Source organism: Taudactylus pleione, unplaced genomic scaffold, assembly GCF_031769625.1.
Source record: "Taudactylus pleione unplaced genomic scaffold, aTauple2 ptg000201l, whole genome shotgun sequence".
Classification (NCBI taxonomy): Eukaryota; Metazoa; Chordata; class Amphibia; order Anura; family Myobatrachidae; genus Taudactylus; species Taudactylus pleione.
In genome coordinates, this window is record NW_028284603.1 from 27,292,261 (window position 1) to 27,311,694 (window position 19,434).

Consider the following 19,434-nt stretch of genomic DNA (forward strand, 5'->3'; position numbering starts at 1 on the left):
TGGCTCTCACACCAAAGGGGGCGTGCTGTCGATGTTGATTGACAGCACGCCACCTTTGGTGGGCATGCCGGGGGCGTGGCTGCTCAGAGGGAAGCGTTCCCATGGGAACGCCTACCGTCTGGGGCCGGCCCCACTGACATCACTAGTGATGTCAGTGGGAGTGCTTTTGGCTCTGATAGAGCCAAAAGCACTCTAGGGCTTGCGGCAGCGAGACCCTACCACAAGGGTCTCGTCGCAAGCCCGATGGTCGCGATGGTCTTGACCATCGCGACCATCATTTTGGCCGCTCGCTATAGCTGTGGGTGGTAACCCACAGCTATGCGAGCGGCCAGGAGGCCGCTCCACAATGAAGGAGGTACGGCCCTGATTCAGAGCGAGCGCTCTGTCAGAGCATCCGGCTCTGAATCAGGGCCACAGCACCTTCATAGTTTGGATACCTATTGGTGTGACTTACATAGATCAGATGGAAGGAGTTACATTGTCCTAAATACACGTTTCTGCCTCCATAACTCCAGGTTTTGGTGCAGAAATAAGGCGTCCACTTTAACTTCCTCTGTTCTGGCTGTAAGCCTGGTTAGACATAGGAAATAGTCGCCAGTATATGAGAGAGTTCATCTTAGGTTACCGGCAGGATTGCTTCCACGATGTTATATCAGTCTCAGACATGTGGTGTATAACCCAGTCTTCATACACTCTGTGAAATATCTCCATCTTGTTAGTTTGCTTTGTAGCTGGTGCCATTGTATGTGGTTTGCCAACATTCTTCCCCATAGAATGTGTACTTTATAACACCAGATGGGAGCTCACTCACCACATGCCTGTATATTAGCATATATGTGCAAATATATTTTTAAGTCATCCACCATTTAGATGATGCTTCACCAGTGAGGTGGTCCTAGCTCTGATTAATGAGGTTACCCACTTACTTACCAGAACTTAGATCAGCCCAATCCTCCAGACAGGCAGTGCATCCCCGAGTAGTTACCATGGGTGCCTCAAACAATGCTACCTAAACGGGTAAATTGTTCAGTTAATTTGTAACTAGCAAAAGGTGCAAACATTCTTTTTCTTTCATTTACCAGATGACCACATCTGGAGGCGGAGGGTTTTGTGACTGTGGGGATGCTGAGGCCTGGAAGGAAGGTCCGTACTGTCAGAAACATGGACTGAACATCTCTGAAAATGAGACAGAGGTAAATAATTGTTTAGTTGCTATGGGGAATGTCTCCACTTGTCCTCTTCAGAAGGTTTCATAAGTCTCGCCCGTTCCGATTCAGTGCTCATTCTCTGCATGTCCTCCCAAACAATATAGATCAGTTTGTTGCCCTGTATCACCAGCTCTAATAAGGTCTGTGTCAAACAAGTCATTTTTTTTAGATTTGTATAGTTGGAAAGCCAAGGGAGCATTAGAAAACTGCTCCAAAATGAGTGATTTCAACGTTTAATCGCTCATTGTGATGCTGCCAGTCGCTTACATTGCCTTCAGCTGGATCGTAGTTTGAACACACTTTCCCTGTCCCTGAGAGCGCTGCGTTTTAGCAGACACTGTGTGCACGGAGGTCTGTATAACACTTTTGTGCACCTTTTACAAATAATGTAATGCTTATGGATGATATACATTTCTAGCTAGAAAACGCAATGCGACACTGCCTTCAGTAAATACAATTACTGCCATAAAAACCAGTGTAGGGTAGAGAAAAGACAGTTTTTCGTTTTACAATATTTGCTCAAGTCCCATAGCTCGTTAGTCTGCAGTACCCAGGAAAACAACTTTGGCCTTGATTCTTTTGTTTATTATTATTGGTTTCTATTGAGAGATGTCAGTGTAATGCACAAAAACTGTCTTAAGCTGGCCACACACATAGCGATATTTTACCCGATCTGGCCGATTCCGACACATTGGAATGACAGATTGTGTAAAATATGGCCAAATCCTGAGTAAATCGTGAGTCCCCACTCACGATCATGATGCGATGTGCGTCCCTGCTGGTCGCACATCGCATCCTCAGATCTGCTGTGCAGTAGGGGAGATCTGACAATCTAGGAGGCGATGCACTGTGAAAGTCTGGATGCAGGAGAGATCGTATGAAGATTGGACACCAAATCGTGTGCAGATCATGTGTAGAGCTGCCGGGGAGAGTTTCAAGGGAAATCGTGCACATCGGCTGATCGTGTGCAGATCGCCATGTGTGTGGCCAGCATTATGCTGGCCCTACACCTACACGACCAGCATAAGATCCGATTCATCATGCGATTTCCCTTCAATTCCCCAAAGCTCCCTGACAGTCCCAGCAGCATATTTGTTGTTTTTCTTAGCACAGGATCTGTCGTAAGATCGATCCAGTGTCTCACAGGCTCATTAGGGAAACAGTCATTGAAATGACTTGAATTGCTGCACGATTGATCGCATGAACAAAATAAACGGCACGATCTGCACATGATACGATGGAACATATGGGCTGCACATCTGATCATAAGATCCGATTATAGGAGCTGTGGAAGCGCGCATCGGATCTTATCTTACTAAAATAATACACGATTTTCACAAGATCCATCTTATGACTCATCGAAAATTGGGCAATCGGCCCGAAATCGTGCAGGTGTATGGCCAGCATTAGCCAGGATGGCAGAGCAGGAACAGCAGAAAGGAGAGCATGCTGACCATCAACTCCTTATGGAGACCTTAATGTGAGACTCCATCTCCTCTCTGATCACCTGTTAATAAATGAGAAGCAGGATAAAGTAAATTGGTGATTGTCTGTGTACACACAGCATGTGTATCATTTTCTCTGTAACTCTAATAATGTTACTAAGTAACACATGAAAATTAAGACTATATAAAACTGTTTTGGAGCAGAAGATACTTCTTGCTTGGATAGCCCAGCACTTCATACGCTGTATATATGTTAATATACTCTATGTTGTTTATTTGTATAAACGCTACAGACATATACAGTGAGAATTGCAATGGGCATTATGTAACTTGGTTATATTGTCTTTCATTAGTCTATAGTCATATTTATGTCATTTTGCAGGACCCGCTTGTTCACTTGTCAGAGGATATGGTGGCACGGGCTTACAATATCTTTGCGATCATGTTTCAATACACAGTGGATATACTCACATGGGAAAAAGAGAACGAGCTGCCGCCAGGGCTGGAGCACGTGTGAGTATGAAATACTGGAGTGTGTGGAAGCTTTTTATACCTCTAGAAATGAGAATGAATTATGTAATGTCTATGGAGGTTGATTATTAGTTAAATTGATGGTGGTAGGTGGCCATGGTGGTGTTTGTAGATATCTGCATCTAGCAATCTCAGATCTCTTTACCATGCAGAACCTCATCATAGCCTGTTATTCTCTCTACTTGCTATACACTTTATTTGCAGATAATTAGTTTTCCATCTATCTAGAAATCTGCAGAGCAATGACTATACATGTTAAATCAAGTGAAACAGTTGTCAGATTTAGAAATGTGATTTTTCTCTGAATTCCCTATCAGTGTATAATGAGCCCTCTGTCCGGTAATCCTTATATTGAAGGTTCCCCCCCCCATATATATTCCTGTGCAGTGTGACCGGTGCGTTTCTGGCCGAGATCAGTGGCTGTGTAATGGAGCAAGGTATTCTTTGTTTTTATAACAGGGAGAAAGAGGATAATTATTACTGTATGCTGTTTAATGATGAAGTTCACACCTACGAGCAAGTTATCTACACTCTACAGAAAGCTGTGAATTGCAGTCAGAAGGAAGCCATTAGTTTTGCAACGACCGTGGATCGAGATGTAAGCGTTTTCATGACTTTCTTTTCTCAAAGTCATTGTTTGTTTGTTCGCTTTGAAATCAATTTGAGATTCTCTAGAATTGGGAGAGAGATTGGATCTAGAAAGGCCCAGAGACGTTCTGCACTCTGCACATACCTCCTTAGCATGTGTTTAAAAGGGAAAATACACACATGCCGATTACTGTATTAATGTAACTGTTACAGCTGGTACCATAAATGTATTAGTGAAGCTATAATTGCGTAAACATAACAAGGAGTGACGCCATGGCAAAGTATTGTTTTTTCCTGAAATTGATCAATATCCTCCCCTTCCAATACGCTACCAGAAGAAAAACGAAAGACAGTATTCACATTTTTGTCTATTTCAAATATGGGTCCTGAAGGGATGAAATGTGGATGCAACACTTGTGTATATAGTAAATTAAGTGGTAAATTGCCCTTGTTTGTCTTGCAGGGACGTAGATCAGTTCTATATGGGAGTTTTCAAAACTGTGAGCAAGCAAAATCTGTCATAGTGGTGAGTGAATTATTTTAAACTAAAATATCAAGTAATTTGTGTTTTCTCCCCCTGTAGTAGGGGGGGCAGAGTCAGTTTGTAGCACCCCTTGAAGGCAGGCCACTGTAAAGAATTTGCTCCCTCCAATTACTATAAGCACTCTCCTTGCTCCTTTTTCTAGTGCCCTGTGTAAAAGGTGGCAGCTCCAGCAGTTTCCTGGAGCATGGTACCAAAGTTTTGTCTTCTATCTCCCTGATCCCATTGCCAGAGTTCCTCACCAACAAAACTATTCCTGTTCTAAGTCACAAGTCATGGGGGCCTCTGGCTGTCTAGTGGGAGGAGAGGGGTAATTCACTGGTTCAGGTTCCTGCATCATCGCTGGTTCTCTGGTCCCAGTCACTATAATAGGAAGGACAGAGGACAGGGAAGACTACACACTAGAATGTGTAGGATGGATTGGCAGAGGTGTGTGTATACAGGGGGTGTCCATGAAGTCTTCCGATTACTGTATGCAGCACTAATTGGATGCTACTGATGTGACGCAGATAAGCGAATAACAGGCAGATTGTCCTGTTTGACCAGCTCGTGTCTCCTGTGCTCCAGATATCACGAAACCAAAGCCCTCCTTCACAGTTGCTTTGGCTTCCATTCTGCCAGTGTTTGCTTCATCCTGTCACAGGAAGCCGTTTGCGACATCTCACAAGTTCAGTGTCCTCAGAGAACACATTGGTGCCAGCTAATGATGACTAACTCCTGCTTTGCAGTATTAACCCCCTTTCTCGAAACTTGACAAGATGACTTTACTCTGCCCCTATGTCTATATATTTTTTCCCAATCATCTCTGCAACGACCGAGGTAGACAACTGGGTTGGCTGACTTCCGAATTCATTAATGTCTGAACACTGGTGTCTTCATCATATTCTGGAGGCATCTCACTAAAGCACTGCCAGTTCCATTTCATGTTCTTGTCTAGCTGCATCGCCCCCCATTAATTCCCCTAAGCCCTCAGATATTGCGGAAGGTCAGACTGGAAGAAGGGTGCAGGCATTGTTCATCACCTCATGAAAAGACTTGGGGGTCTATGTACTAAGCCTTGGTGGGAGATAATAAAGTAACAACCAATCAGCTTTTAACTGTCACTTTACAGGCTGTGTTTGAAAAATAACAGTTAGGAGCTGATTGGTTGGTACTTTATCTCCATCCACTTCATCTCTTTTTAAGGCTTAGTACATAGACCCCTTGGTGGCTTGCTTGTTCTAGGAGCATCTATATCTAGCCGTTCGCCCATGACTTCTATCTTAAGTGCCCTTCTTTAACATGAGCCTGGCTGAGCTAGCTTTAAAAGTATTTGTCCTCTACAATGGCCATAGGAAGGGATGTGGGGCCTCTTTCCTCCTGCTGGAACAGGTCTGCGTTCCATTGGCACTTCTATGTCGTTCGTGTACATGGTGCAGTTCACTAGGTTACTGGGTGCTGCCTGAGTGGTGCACCAGCAGATGTAGTATGCAGAGCGACCACCTGGTCATCTGCACATACTGTTTCCAAATTTAACTAAGGTAAAGTTGGTACCCTTTGTGATTTTTCGGTCTTAGGTATTCCTCCCCTCTTGTTGAGTATGGGGTATTTTTTGTAATTACCATTACATCCCATTCTCTGAGGCTGTAGGGGAAAAAAAATGAGCAGGGCTGGAACATTACCCACTGCCTAGATCCCATGAAATCACTTTATTGTCTGTCTCCCATGAACGTGGAAGGTGGGTATACTTTTTAGAGCCAATGAGTGTGTTGAAACGTGTGATATGTAAAAATTGAGTTCGGTTTCGGCAATCACCACCTGCCTGTTTAAGGGTTTGTCCATGTTTGTTAGTAATATTATAATTCGGTATGACAAACTATAATTATTTGTGAATACATTACGTTGTAAAATCTGCTTGAATTTAAACTGTATATTTTCTCTAATCATAATGTGTTATTGTTAATGTACGTCTTGTTTTTCTTACTAACCTATTAATGTATTGTATCCAGAGAAACACCAGTCGGCAGACCAAGCCTCTTAAGGTGCAGGTTATGCATTCTGCTATTGTTGCACACCAGACGTTTGGGCTCAGAATCCTCAGCTGGCTGGGCCAGATCATTGGCTACTCAGGTACATGCTATTTAATACTCCCAGTGTCTCTGCAACATGTGCGGTTCCCATATGTGTACATATAATGCAGCAAACACTAAGTGAGGGGTGTACCTATCATTAGACAACATATTAAATTAGGTAAGAAAGTGAAGCCAGAAATTCTCCAGTGAAAATACAATAGCTAAGGGACCATGGGGGAGATGTAACAGCCTTCTAAACGGTCAATAAGTTACCCATAGCAACCAATCAATTATAAAATATACTTTATAATTGTTACCTCAAAGCTGATTAGTTCCTATGGGCAACTTGTCCTCTCTTTAGAACCCTTTATACATCTCCCCCCATGTTATATACAGACGTGCTGAAGACCGTTTATCAGTAGGTTTGGGGTCTGGTAGAGTGAGTCATGTAATGTCTAAAGTAGACTCCAAATATAAGGTATTTTCTATAGAACAATAAAAATGAATGAATGTAGTAGTATTGGTAGAGGAACATCACTGTAGGCAACATTACAAACGATGATTATGTGCCGAGTACCCCTGACTGTGGCTTATGTGGTTTATTCTGCATATCTTCAGATGGTCTAAGGCGGATTCTGTGCCAGGTCGGCTTACAAGAAGGTCCAGATGGGGAAAACTCTTCTCTCGTAGACAAATTAATGCTCTGTGACTCAATTCTTTGGAAAGGTTAGTTTGTTTTTGGATTGTGCTTTGTTTTATAATATTGAGATACTCCTCATTTCTAAAGCAATGTTATGTGTTTTAGACTATAACAAAGTTAGTCCTGTGTTGGATTACAGGTTTCAAAGGTATAATACATTTTTAAATTGGACTGAATTGATATCTCTTCATAATGGTATTCATCCATTGAGAGAAATAGTTATGACTTCCAACAGTCGGGTGCGAGAAATGTGAAGTGTTGTATATTGCTTTCTAGGTGCGAGAAACTGCTACCACCAGCTGTTCATGAGCAGTTTGCTGATGGACTTAAAATACAAGAAGCTTTTTGCCATTCGTTTTGCAAAGGTAAGTCTATACATGTCTATTTAAATTGTATTGTTAAATTGTACTAGCCAGCTACACTACTTCATGGCGGCTGCCAATTTGTTGAATGAAATATATAGCCTATTACGTCACTTATAACCCTAATGCCTCCATAGCGTCTGAATTCCACTCAGTAATGTCGCTGGTTCTGTATGGCAGTGCTGGACCCTGGCAGGTACTTACCAGGTCCAACGCTTGCTACTACATGTCTCTTCTGTCTGCTGGCTCTCCTCACTCCCCTACTTCTTTCTCACCTTGTGTTGCTGGTCTGTACTCTTCTCATTGCCGTAGGGACGGGCACACAGCTTTTTTAGATTGTGGTCTGGGACTGCAGACATCAGAAGAGGCACCAAATTCAAACTAGCTGGGTGCCAGAGTATAAGGTTTCACTCCTAGGGGCAAAGCTACTAAAGTGAGCGTTTTTAGAAGTGGAGATGTTGCCCATAGCAACCAATCAGATTCTAGCTATTATCTTCTAGAAGGTGCTAGTTAAATGTTAAGTAGAACCTGACTGGTTGCTATGGGCAACATCTCCACTTCTAAAAACTCACTTTAGTAAATATACCCCCTAGTCTCCGTGATTCCTATTTGTTTCTATTCCTGACCCCTTGGCATGCTTTCTGACTTTCTTCTCCTATCCTCCCTTGGCTTAGTACTGTGCATTACATTTTAACGTCAGCTTGTGACCTGACCATTCCTCTTTGACTTGGCTCTTTGACTTGTCCATTCCGGTACTAGACCCAGCTTGCGGACTAATCGCCATGCTACCACACTAGGAACCATCTCGTGGCCGGTGTACTGGGTGTAGCAAAGCCCGAACCTCGGGGGTCCTTGTTGAATAACACCAGTGTGTTAGACTCCATTCCCCTGTTATTGTTTGCGCAACTCCCAGCTGGTAGTCTGAAGGGGATGCAGTCAGGATACAGGCGGGCGCTTTCCTGTCTGCCGATATCCCGACCCTGACAGCCCGATAGGGGACTAAAGATAGGCGTCGTAATCCCGACGCCTATCATGAACCCCACTACAAAATCCCAAACCAAATGACGGTAAGCCAGGTGTCTTATGTTCTAACCGAGGGCGGGGAGGGTTAGGTTTAAGGAGCCCAGGGGGGACTTGGGGTTTAGGCAACCCCCCCCCCCCGGGAGGGTTATGGCTGGTAAAGGGGGGAGTTAGGCACCACTGGCGGGGGGGGGGGGGGGGGGGGTTTAGGGTCAGGCAACCCCCCGTGAGGGTTAGGTTTAGGGTGCGGAGAGGGGTGGTTTGGTTTTTAGGCACTAACAGGGGGCGGTTAGGATTAGGCATTACGGGGGAGGTTGGGGTTAGGCACCACTATGGGAGGTTTAGAAGGGGGAGAGGGGAGGGTTAAAATACTTACCAGCCCCAGTCGGGTATTAGGTCCATCGATGTTCCGCTGTTGGTATTTCATCCAGCGGCTATTCAGCCGCTGGCATTAAATATCGATTCCGTCTAAAGCCGCATTTCTGGCCTCGAAGTGTGACCGGTTCCCTATGAATTGATACCAGGACCAAATATTAATGAGACACTAAAGTTATGTCACTGCTTCCTAGGGAAATTACAAGTCCTGAATTCCCATGAATATTAGTTCATGCCACATAATTGCTGCCTCCATTGTGTGTAGTTGACTGGTACAATTCAAGGTAAAAGATCTTCAAACTGATACTCTTCAGCGGTTGTTAATGTAGAATTACCCTTAGCTGGAAGAGTATCATTAGGTTATGACAACAGCTAGAGATCCTAGGCTTGTATACACAAGTACAATATAGTGCACAGAATATGGCAGTTATATATTCATTTCATTTTAACACACATTAATAATTGAATTGCTTACATTGAATATGCCTTAATCTGCATACTGCTACCAGTGCATTATTAGTATGCAGTTAGAAGCTACGCTGTGTATGGTATTTTGCAGATAACATTAAAACAGAATATATCGTATAGTTTTAGTGGAATTAAATGTAAATAAAAAAATAGCATTTTTATTTTGCATTACGTTTTGTTTTTTGCAGAGTGGATGCTGCCATAGTCCTTAGTGTACGTTTTGAAGTCACTGAGGGGGAGATTTATCGCGTTGACCATACCAACCAATTGGATTCTAACTATCATGTATCTAGTACAGTTTATAAAATAACTACAATCTGATTGGTTGCTATAGGCAACACCTCCACTTATCCTCTTTAGAAGGTTTGGTAAATCTCTCCCTTAGGGGATTATATACTAAGCTATTAGGAAATAAAGTGAACGGTGATAAGGTACCAGCCAATCAGCTCCTAACTGAGATATGGCTGTGTTGAAAAATGACAGGAGCTGATTGGCTGGTACCTTATCACCGTTCACTTCATGTCCTAACACAGCTTAGTAAATAGACCCCTGAGTCGCTGAAAGGGCTGAGCGAGTTTGATACTTAGTCAAAATTTTTTATTTCACTCCAGACCCTTCACTTTAATAAGTAATTCACCATGGCAGCTCCCAGTCAACACGTTAAAGGAGAAGCCACTGGTGTAAGATTCTCTTGGGACAGGGAGAGGTGTTAAATGTGCAAATGAAGCTTAATAGTTTATTTTGTTACATATTCCTTATCCTACTTCTATCTATTGGGTAGATACAGTAATAGAATGTATCTAATTAATTTTGGATATGTGATGCATCGTTGGACAACAAAAGGTACTAATTAGATATTATTTGCTAGTTGGTTAGTTTATCTAACCAATGTTTACATTGGTGAATGGCTGCATTTGGGGCAGTCTACATTGCACATTTTGACACTTCCTCCCCCTTCATAGACTCATACTTTAATGACATCATTTGATTCTTGAAATTGTTATTTGAAGGTGTATTTATCTCTAGATTTACTTACACAAGATTAGTAGTGACACACTTCCCATACTCCCAGTTAGGCATAGGAATAGTGTCAGCTTCTCCATGTTGACAGCACATTGGCACAGGATTGAATCCTGTTATGGCCTTATTATAGCGAAAGCACAGTACTTTAAAATAAAGAAAATAATATAGATGACTGCAGTGATTAGTTTGTGAGGTCACTTTACGCTGCAGTCTGTACAATGTCCTCTCCCTAGAGCCTGCTTGAGTTTTGTTTATAGAGTTCTACATCATTCAGTATCAATATTCATTAAGTAGCAAATGTCTATTTCAAGAGACTTAGGACCTGATTCAGAGCCGGACGCTCTGACAGAGCGCTCGCTCTGAATCAGGGCCGTCCCTGCTCCTTTTTGGAGCGGCCTCCCGGCCGCTCGCATAGCTGTGGGTGACCACCCACAGCTATAGCGAGCAGCTAAAATGATGGTCGCGATGGTCAAGACCATCGCAACCATCGGGCTTGCGACGAGACCCTGCGGTAGGGTCTCGCTGCCGCAAGCCCAGGAGTGCTTTTGGCTCTATCAGAGCCAAAAGCACTCCCACTGACATCACTAGTGATGTCAGTGGGGCCGGACCCAGACGGTAGGCGTTCCCATGGGAACGCCTCCGTCTGGGCAGCCACGCCCACCAAAGGGGGCATGCTGTCAATCACCATTGACAGCACGCCCCCTTTGGTGCAAGACCCTTAACGACGGCTTGGCCGTCGTTATCCCGGACTCGCGCATGCGCACGACGGAGCCGCCTCCGTCGTGCGCATGCGCACTTGAGCACCATCGACCTGCTTGCGAGCGGGTCTGAATCAGGCCCTTAATTTTTTACTGTATGTGAAATGTTTCTGATACTAAGCCATTAAGGACTGTACATTGAAAGTGAAGGTTTGATCCCTGTGTGTTCTGGGCGTGGGCTTGGTTAGCTGTATACTTGTTAGTTTCAGTGGTCTCCCTTTAGCTCACTGATGTGACAGGGCGGGCTTCCACCACAAGATTGCAAAGCTAGCAAATCATCTCACAACTGTGTTTGGTTATTTGCTCTGCCAAAATAGACAGAGTAGAAAGTTACATATTCCCAACTGAACCCACTTTATCTTAAAGCTTTTAAGAGTAGACATGCGAGGCCAGTGTGGATTAGAGGTGAATTTCCCCCTTGTTGTTTAGAATTACCAGCAGTTGCAGAGAGATTTTATGGAGGATGATCACGAGCGTGCCGTGTCGGTGGCTGCTCTGTCTGTCCAACTCTTCACTGTACCCACAATGGTGAGTAAATGCCCTTTGTTTTTGAACTGATAGATGCCCCCCCTTGTCTTTCTTACCTTCCTCTAACTAGAACTATGAGCGATTGCAGAGTGATTATGTCAAAGATGACCACGACAGGGAATTCTCAATCACTGACCTTTCGGTACAGATATTCACAGTGCCTTCCCTTGTAAGTATCTGAGTTCTGTACACAGCCAGGCACACACCTACCTCGATCTTGTAAGTATTAACAAGACTGACGCTCACCCAGCAAGCCAACCAGATTTCAGCTTTTGTCATCCGTTTTGCTGTGTGTGTTTTTTATTCATTCCACTATTTCCAGGGTTTATGTTTATCACCAGTTTCTTTGCCCTTCTGTAGAGTGAGAGGACAGACTGTAACTCTACCCTTGCCAAGTGAAAATGACTTTCTGTTTTTAACATCTCATTTCTCCTACATCCATTTGGGGAACCCTGGGCTATAGGGTCTCTAACAGGATTTTGGCACTGTAAAATACCCTCTGTGCATGGAACTCAGGTGTGTTTTTTGTTTCTTATGGAGAACCCACAGAACAGGGTCCTTTTTTTAGGTGCAGCCTAGGCAGATTTTACATTTTGTTCCAAGCGGGAAATTCAATTGTGCTTTCGTGCCCAATCTCCCGTCTAAAGCGATTCTTAATTTGTTGAACAGTTTGTCAAGTGTTCAAAACAGAAAGCACTTGTTAAAGTTTTCTTGCCATAGGAATAAAATATTCAGCTATTAAAGGTTAACTCCACTTTTAAAGCATTCACCCACTTTCACGGCTGATTTATTGAAATGTATTTCTTTTCCCTAAATACAACCATCTGCCACCTCCTGTTGGTGTTTGTAATGGTCCAGTATTTGCAAACTAAAAAGTGTAATCCCGCATAGGAATGGACAACAAACATACTAGAGTATACGTATGATGAAAGATGAATATAAGTCAAACCAACCACATAACAAATACTCAATATTCTGTGCCTAGCAGAATGTTATTCATGATGATTATTGGTTGTGCTCCCCAGAGTCAAAATTTATACCAGTGTGCATAAATATTTCAGCCGAGCAACAAAACAAAAAGAGAGACCCTCTTTAGTGGCATGTTTTTCGATAAATGTGTGTTTTAAAATATAGCTCTTAATATAATATTTTATTGAATTATTTATTAACAGGTCTCTGAGTGTTGACTCGTTTTTCATAAAAATCTATTCTTTATAAATCCTGATTGCAATCTTCAGTGTAATATATACTTAGGGCCATATTCAATATGGGGCGAAAAGTCAGAGGTTGGACTTTTCGCCATCATCGCCGTTTTTTATGGGATAAAGAATCGGGCGCGTGCCCGCTTATCCCCGTATTCAATTAGGATCCGGCGAAAACGGGACCTGGCAGAAAGGTAGGTATCAAAGTCTAGTCAAATTGGGGAATTCATCCTGGCACCTCCTTAAAGATGTCCTGACATGGGGGATTACTATGGGTACCCCCATTTTTGCCTGCTGAAGGTAATCGGGGTTTTTAAATAGCATTTATCTTTTTTTTTTTGGGACTTATAACTATGGGCATCAAATTTGGGGTACATGAAAATGGGTGCAAGCATATTTTTAAGTCCCTAAAATGTTTTTTTTTTTTTTTAATTCTTGAAAAATGCACTTGCCGCAACCACCCGTTTTCTAGAAAACACCTGCTGCATACATGGGGTCTTGTACGGAGGATATTTCGCTAGTTTTTAAGTTTGTTTCCCAACATTTTTGTTTAAACCCCTAAATTTAAGTCACTTTTTTGGGGTTTCCTAAGGAACTTTTTTTTTAAAAATGTTGACACATTACTTTAAGGGGATTTTACAAAGGCTGCAGGCTATTTTTTTTAAGCCTGCACCCCTAAACCACAATTCTGCACTTCTTTCGCCACCAAAACAGTGGTGAAAACATATCCCCGTTTTCTAACAAAGACTTTTCGCACCTGCGAAAAGTCTTTGTAATTGAATATGGGGATAAGTGAAACGGGCGAAAATGACGTTATCGGCGATAAATTATCGCCGTTAACGGGTTTTTGCAGCCTAATTGAATATGGCCCATAATGTATAAAAACGGAAAGGAGTGTAAGTGTTCACACAGTAAACTCCTTCCACTATGATCTGAATTGTCAAGGTGAAAATGTGTGATCCAAAGTACCGCCGAGTGACAGTGTTACTCACAGGACATACAGTAATTCCGAGGTCATAAATTGTATACTCTCTGCATTAGAAGAGTGGGTCCTGTCTGCTATAGCATCTGACAATTAATTGTTTCCACAAGTTCCGTACCATAACATCTAGTGGGAAAATGTAAAAAGTATTTTAACCTGTCAAATTTCACCAAAAGAAAGTCTCTAATGATTAGCATGCCCCCAAAAAGAGTCCATCTCTCTTTGTTTTGTTGCTCTGTTGCAATAGGAACAACATATAAATACAGACTGGTCCAGTATTTGCAAATAGCTTTTAGGGGGTATCCATTAGGCGATTTTAGCAAGCGATTGCACGATAACGAAGTTGTTATCGTGCAATCGCTTGCAAATCACGCATGCATCTGGGCATGTTTTGGTCGGAAGCAACCAGTGATGTGCGTGCACGCTGGTCGCTTCCGACATCGCCCGTACATGCTGGTCAACCTGACGATCTCATCAGGTTCAGCATGTGCAGGGAGGATGGATGTGCCTGGACTGAACAAGTGAACGTTCAGTCTATGCACATCACCAGATATACAAACCACAGCACGATTGCAATGTCGTAATCGTGCTCTAGTTTGTATATCTATTAGTGGATACCCGCCTTTAGATTGTGAATATCTAACAGCACAACATCTGATCACAAGATCACAGAATTTTAAATGTACGCACCATAGTTTAATCACATTGGTATTTTCATTTCAGCAATGTTGTTTGAATAACACACTGGTGGGTAGGTGCTGTAGGTTTGGGGTATTCAAGATGTGGCCCTCCGGCTGCTGTGGAGCTACATATCCCAGAATGCTCTGTCACAGTTTTTACATGCCCTAATAGCAAAACTGTGTCAGAGAATGCTGGAATGTGTAGTTCCATAGCAGTTGGAGGTCTCATGTTGAATATCCCTGCTTTTATATACTACTTTCTCTCCAATTCTTTGTACATCTCCCCCATGTATGACTGCGTCGTTTAAGTGCACAACACCTGTCAGTATTCCTCTGGAGTGATTTGCGTCTCACAATTTTCTACTCCGCAATATCTGCAGTATGTTCTCTATCCATTCTATACATGCCACTTTGCTTATTATATTATTGATCGTGTCTAGGCGCGGATGTTAATCATGGAAGAGAATCTCATGACTACAATTATACAGACCTTTATGGATCATTTGAGACATCGTGATATCCAGGGAAGGTTTCAGTTTGAGCGATACACAGCATTACAAGCTTTCAAGTTTAGGAGGGTTCAAAGCCTAATTTTGGACCTGAAGTGAGTACCCAAGAAACAGCCTAGCCATTGGTTGGATCGATATGTTTCGTATGGCTTCTGGATTAATTTATGTATTCAAAGAATTATCACATCTTACTTAGACTATGGGCCATATTCAAATAGAAGCGAAAAGTCAGTTGCCGGACTTTTCGATGTCATCGGAGGTTTTGGGTGCGAAAAAGTATCGCGCTCGTCCCCGCTTATACCCGTATTCAATTCCCAATTGTCGAAAACGGGACCCGCCTAAAACTGAAATCTGCGAAAAGTTCTGTCAGATTTGGGGAAATCAGCCTGACACCCCCCAAAAGATGCACTGACATGGGGGATCACTCTGGATACCCCCGAATAGCCCTGCTGAAGGTATTTGGGGTTTTTAAATGGTCTCAATCGGAGCTATATAGCATTTTTATAGAAGTGGTGAAGAATAGCATTTTGGAGGGGTTTTTTTTTTTTTAAATAACTAGTCCCATCAAATTTTGGGTACATGAAAATGTGTACTAGCATATTTTGAAGTTGCTAATGTGAAGTTTTAAAAAACTTGAAAAATCCAGCTGCCGCAAACACCTGCAATGAAAAAAAACACCTGGGGCATACTTGGGAACCCCCCTGGAGTCTATTTCACTAGTTTTTAAGTTTGTCCCCCGACTCTGGTTTTTATCACCCCAAAACGAAAGTACTTTTTTGGGGTGTCCTGAAGTCTTGTTTAACTTTTTTTTACGCAGTATTCCTTAGGGGGGCTGTCCCATGGGTGCTGGGTGTTTTTTTTTTTTTTTTAATTTGTAACCCAAAACCACAATTTTGCACTTTTTTTTCGACACCTATTCATAGGTGACACCTTATCGGTGGTTTCTATGCATTGACTTTCCGCACCTGCGAAAAAGTGTCTGGAATTGAATACGGGGATAAGTGGAATATGCAAAAATTACATCATCGGCGAGAAAGCTTTGCTGAAAACGGGTTATCGCAGCCTAATTGAATACGGCCCTATATCTCTGATTGTGTCCTGTTCTTCCCCCGTAGATATCTGCTCATCAGTAAGCCACCTGAGTGGTCTCCTGCTTTGCGCTCCAAGTTTCTTGAAGGGTTCTTTGTCTTCCTAGAATTACTGAAGTGCATGCAGGTATGTTCTGTGACAGGGGCATCCAGTCATGTAACAAAAACAATTAACCAAGTTTATGTGTTCAGTATATCTGCATGTGTACTCCTGTATACAATTATAACCATAATCGGGTAACGTATGAGACGAGATACCCACACTGATCAAACACTATCGAATTAACACTCAGGTAAAAGAAGTATAGTATGTACACACTGACCGCGGAGACGCACAGTTCGTGCATAAGAGTAAACAGCAATACTATACTAAGCGGCATATTACATAGACAAACAAAAGATCAGGGCTGATAGCTAATAAGAGTTTTCAAAATACAATCCTTGGTCTGGGTAATGGCAGACAGAATAGATAATAGGCAAATGGAAGGCAGAGTAATCAAACGGACATAGATCAAAAGGGGTACCACGGCAGAGCAAGACATTATCTGACAGAATACTAAAACCGGCAGTGTGCGTGTGCCACTGGATCACCCTATAACGTGCATGATCATTAATCATAGAATGACTCTCGGCCCTGCAGCTAACGATAATGGACATGCACCAGGGGCTGGAATCTTGTCATTGGTCCTGGTGCTTTTTCTGATACATGCAATGTTTAAAACTGTATGAGCTGCTTCTTCATTTGGGTTCAGTCGTATGAAATTGCTTCATTGTGTTCCTGCAGGGGATGGATCCAATTACCCGCCAGGTTGGCCAGCATATTGAGATGGAACCAGAGTGGGAGGCGGCTTTCACCTTACAGATGAAACTCACGCATATCATTTCCATGATGCAAGACTGGTGTTCTACTGATGTAAGTGCCAATCTCCATAAGAAGTAGGGGTTACTAACCTAACAGGGCTACATGTTTAAAAAAATCATGAAAAGGAAAAGGTGAGGTCTGTCCTTCGATACCTGACAGCTTAAGGTTGTACTTTCCAGAGGACATAATTAACTTGATGCAGCGCTTGTAACGTCCCTGTTAGCTTGCAGAATGGCACCTGTTTAATTTGCATGAAAGTCTTAGGAAGATTGTTTTTAACCTTTGAGACAGTACTATTAGCTACATCTGAGACTCAAAGGAATCCCAGATTTAGCGAATTAAGAAAACAGGCAAGTGTCACCCTCATTTGAACAGTCAGTTCTGAGGCCGAAGTCTTCAAAGGTGCATTAGTCGGATGATGGCTGAGGGGAGACAACCATTTAGGATTGGACACTGATAACAATGGGGGGGTGGGGAGGATATTTGCAAGACAGGGCAATAAAGATCCAGTCAGACAATGCTTTGTAATAGTGTTGACTTAACTCAATCTTCAAGCATACTGGAGTGGTAAAGTTCTGAAGCAAGCAGGTAGGCCCACCGCACTAGGGAAGGGTCCCTCCACTGGCAAGTCTTGTGGCAGATTGTTTACAGAAGTGGTAAGCCAGTGTGTGGGAAGCCGGAAACGCGTGGCGAGGTATACTGGTTAGCAGGGGCACAGTTTCTCTGCTACTGCTAGACCACCAGGGACATTACTGCAATGGGTTCCCATATTAAGTGGCAGGTCCCTGGGGTTGACCAGCAGGGCGTGGAGCCTTCCCCTATTCTCTCCACCCCCCATCCTTTGGCACGTTCCTGCTTCTGGGCTCGCTGCCAAGGGCACCTCCCACTCCACGCTGAGCAGTAATCTTGCAGCACAGAGCAACCTGCCTGCAAGGGGAGAGGACCTCCTGCCCCCCTATTGCTCACTCTGTTGTGGTGCCAAGTTTTTTCCTTATACCCTTCCTCACTTATTGGTGTTAATTACCTGGACTATTGTGCCTGTTTTGGCTGTTTCTGAGCACTTGAACTGTATGTTTATGTAACAGTTAGTTCACCTACTTACTTTACTTGCAGCACTGTTATTGTTAGGCTACATTACCACTGATAGTTTATTATTTTCTATATTAGATTATTGCTGTAAAGAGCAAACTTTTATTATCTGCATTTAGATTGCTCATTGTGATAATATTCTGTCTACATTCACAGTTATTGTTTACTTAGAGTACACAATACTCTCTAGCTTGTTAGTCAGTTTAGACTTTTAGTTTTCTCACTGTGCCTACTTATGTCTTATTTGTAGTCACTATACTGTAGTTGGAACTTACAGTAGCCTATTTCCACTAGACCCCTTATTCTTTTATTCGTGGTCTCTCAGTTCAGTGCACTTGCCCCCACGCACACACACACACATCATTTAGTAGTATACTTCATTTACAGAGACTGTCTTCCAAGAAAACCTCCAATGGCTTTACGGGAGAGGGATGCTCCTGTGCAGCGCGCCTACACCTGCAAAGCCTGCAAATAAAATGATTCAAGCTTGGCTCACATCACACTGGCATTTGTGACGAGTGTTTTGCAGAGGCACAGGATGAGTCTGTCTGAGGTAGTAACTCCACAAGAACCTGCATGGGCAGCCTCCTTGTCACTTGCCAAGAGGGAGCTGGCAACTCAGCTCGCAGCTTCTCGGATGATTCCGCCTTCAACTGTAGCTTCCGGCGGCCCCCCATCGTCTCACCCTGCTCTAGGGGACCAGCAACAAACCCTCTAGGAGCCAACGTGGGTTCAAGGTTTGTTCCAATATTTCCAGGGTTTAGTGCATGTTTCCAGCTCCCTGCAGCACTTGCTGGAGCCTTCAGCTAAATGCAAGGCACCCCAAAGAGAACGTTCTATGCCTCTCCTTTACGGTTATAATTCCTTGTCTGACAACTCCTCAGAAGAGGGTGAGTTATCCCAGACGTCGGAGGTGGATTCCGCTTCAGCTCACGAGGAACAGATTGCTCGGGTTGATGTTGATGCTTTGGTTAAGGCTGTTAAGTCTGCCTAACTTATTAAGGATTCGGATGCTTCTCCGACTTCGGAAGTGCCCCTCTTCAAACAAAATAAAAAGGACCCAATGGTTTCCCCCTCTCTCAGCTCAGGTGGAGGATTTTTTTGTGGAAGCCTGGTCGCATCCTAATACAAAATTCTAATTCCTAAAACAAATCTCATTCTTTTATCCATTTCCACCTGAAGAAGCGGGAGCCACCTCCCTCCGGTAGATTGCCCACATTACTGGGTTAGTGAAGTCAACCACTCTTCCCATCTCCAATATGGCCTTTCTCAAGGACCCCATGGACAGGAAATTAGAAAATTTCCTTAAATCCATTTTTACTAATTCCGGGGTGGCCTTAAGGCACACATCCACTTAGCGATAATACTGAGCGATTGCACAATTACGACATCGTAATCGTGCAATCACTCAGTAATCGTGCACT

General features: G+C 43.1%; 1 protein-coding gene across 5 annotated transcripts in view; it reads left to right on the forward strand.

The window, feature by feature from the left end:
- UBR2 (ubiquitin protein ligase E3 component n-recognin 2) overlaps window positions 1-19,434 on the forward strand; it is a 157,385-nt gene that overhangs the window by 29,813 nt on the left and 108,138 nt on the right. For 2 of the 5 annotated variants that reach the window (XM_088477297.1, XM_088477295.1), the window contains exons 4-14: window positions 1,083-1,193; window positions 3,036-3,166; window positions 3,644-3,782; window positions 4,236-4,298; window positions 6,302-6,422; window positions 6,983-7,090; window positions 7,341-7,429; window positions 11,500-11,598; window positions 14,903-15,066; window positions 16,087-16,186; window positions 16,844-16,972. In XM_088477297.1, the coding sequence (XP_088333423.1) occupies window positions 1,083-1,193; window positions 3,036-3,166; window positions 3,644-3,782; window positions 4,236-4,298; window positions 6,302-6,422; window positions 6,983-7,090; window positions 7,341-7,429; window positions 11,500-11,598; window positions 14,903-15,066; window positions 16,087-16,186; window positions 16,844-16,972 (1,254 nt within the window). Of the gene's footprint in view, window positions 1-1,082; window positions 1,194-3,035; window positions 3,167-3,643; window positions 3,783-4,235; window positions 4,299-6,301; window positions 6,423-6,982; window positions 7,091-7,340; window positions 7,430-11,499; window positions 11,599-11,668; window positions 11,768-14,902; window positions 15,067-16,086; window positions 16,187-16,843; window positions 16,973-19,434 lie in introns of all 5 variants that reach the window. The other 3 variants (XM_088477298.1, XM_088477296.1, XM_088477299.1) reach the window with 2 other exon arrangements.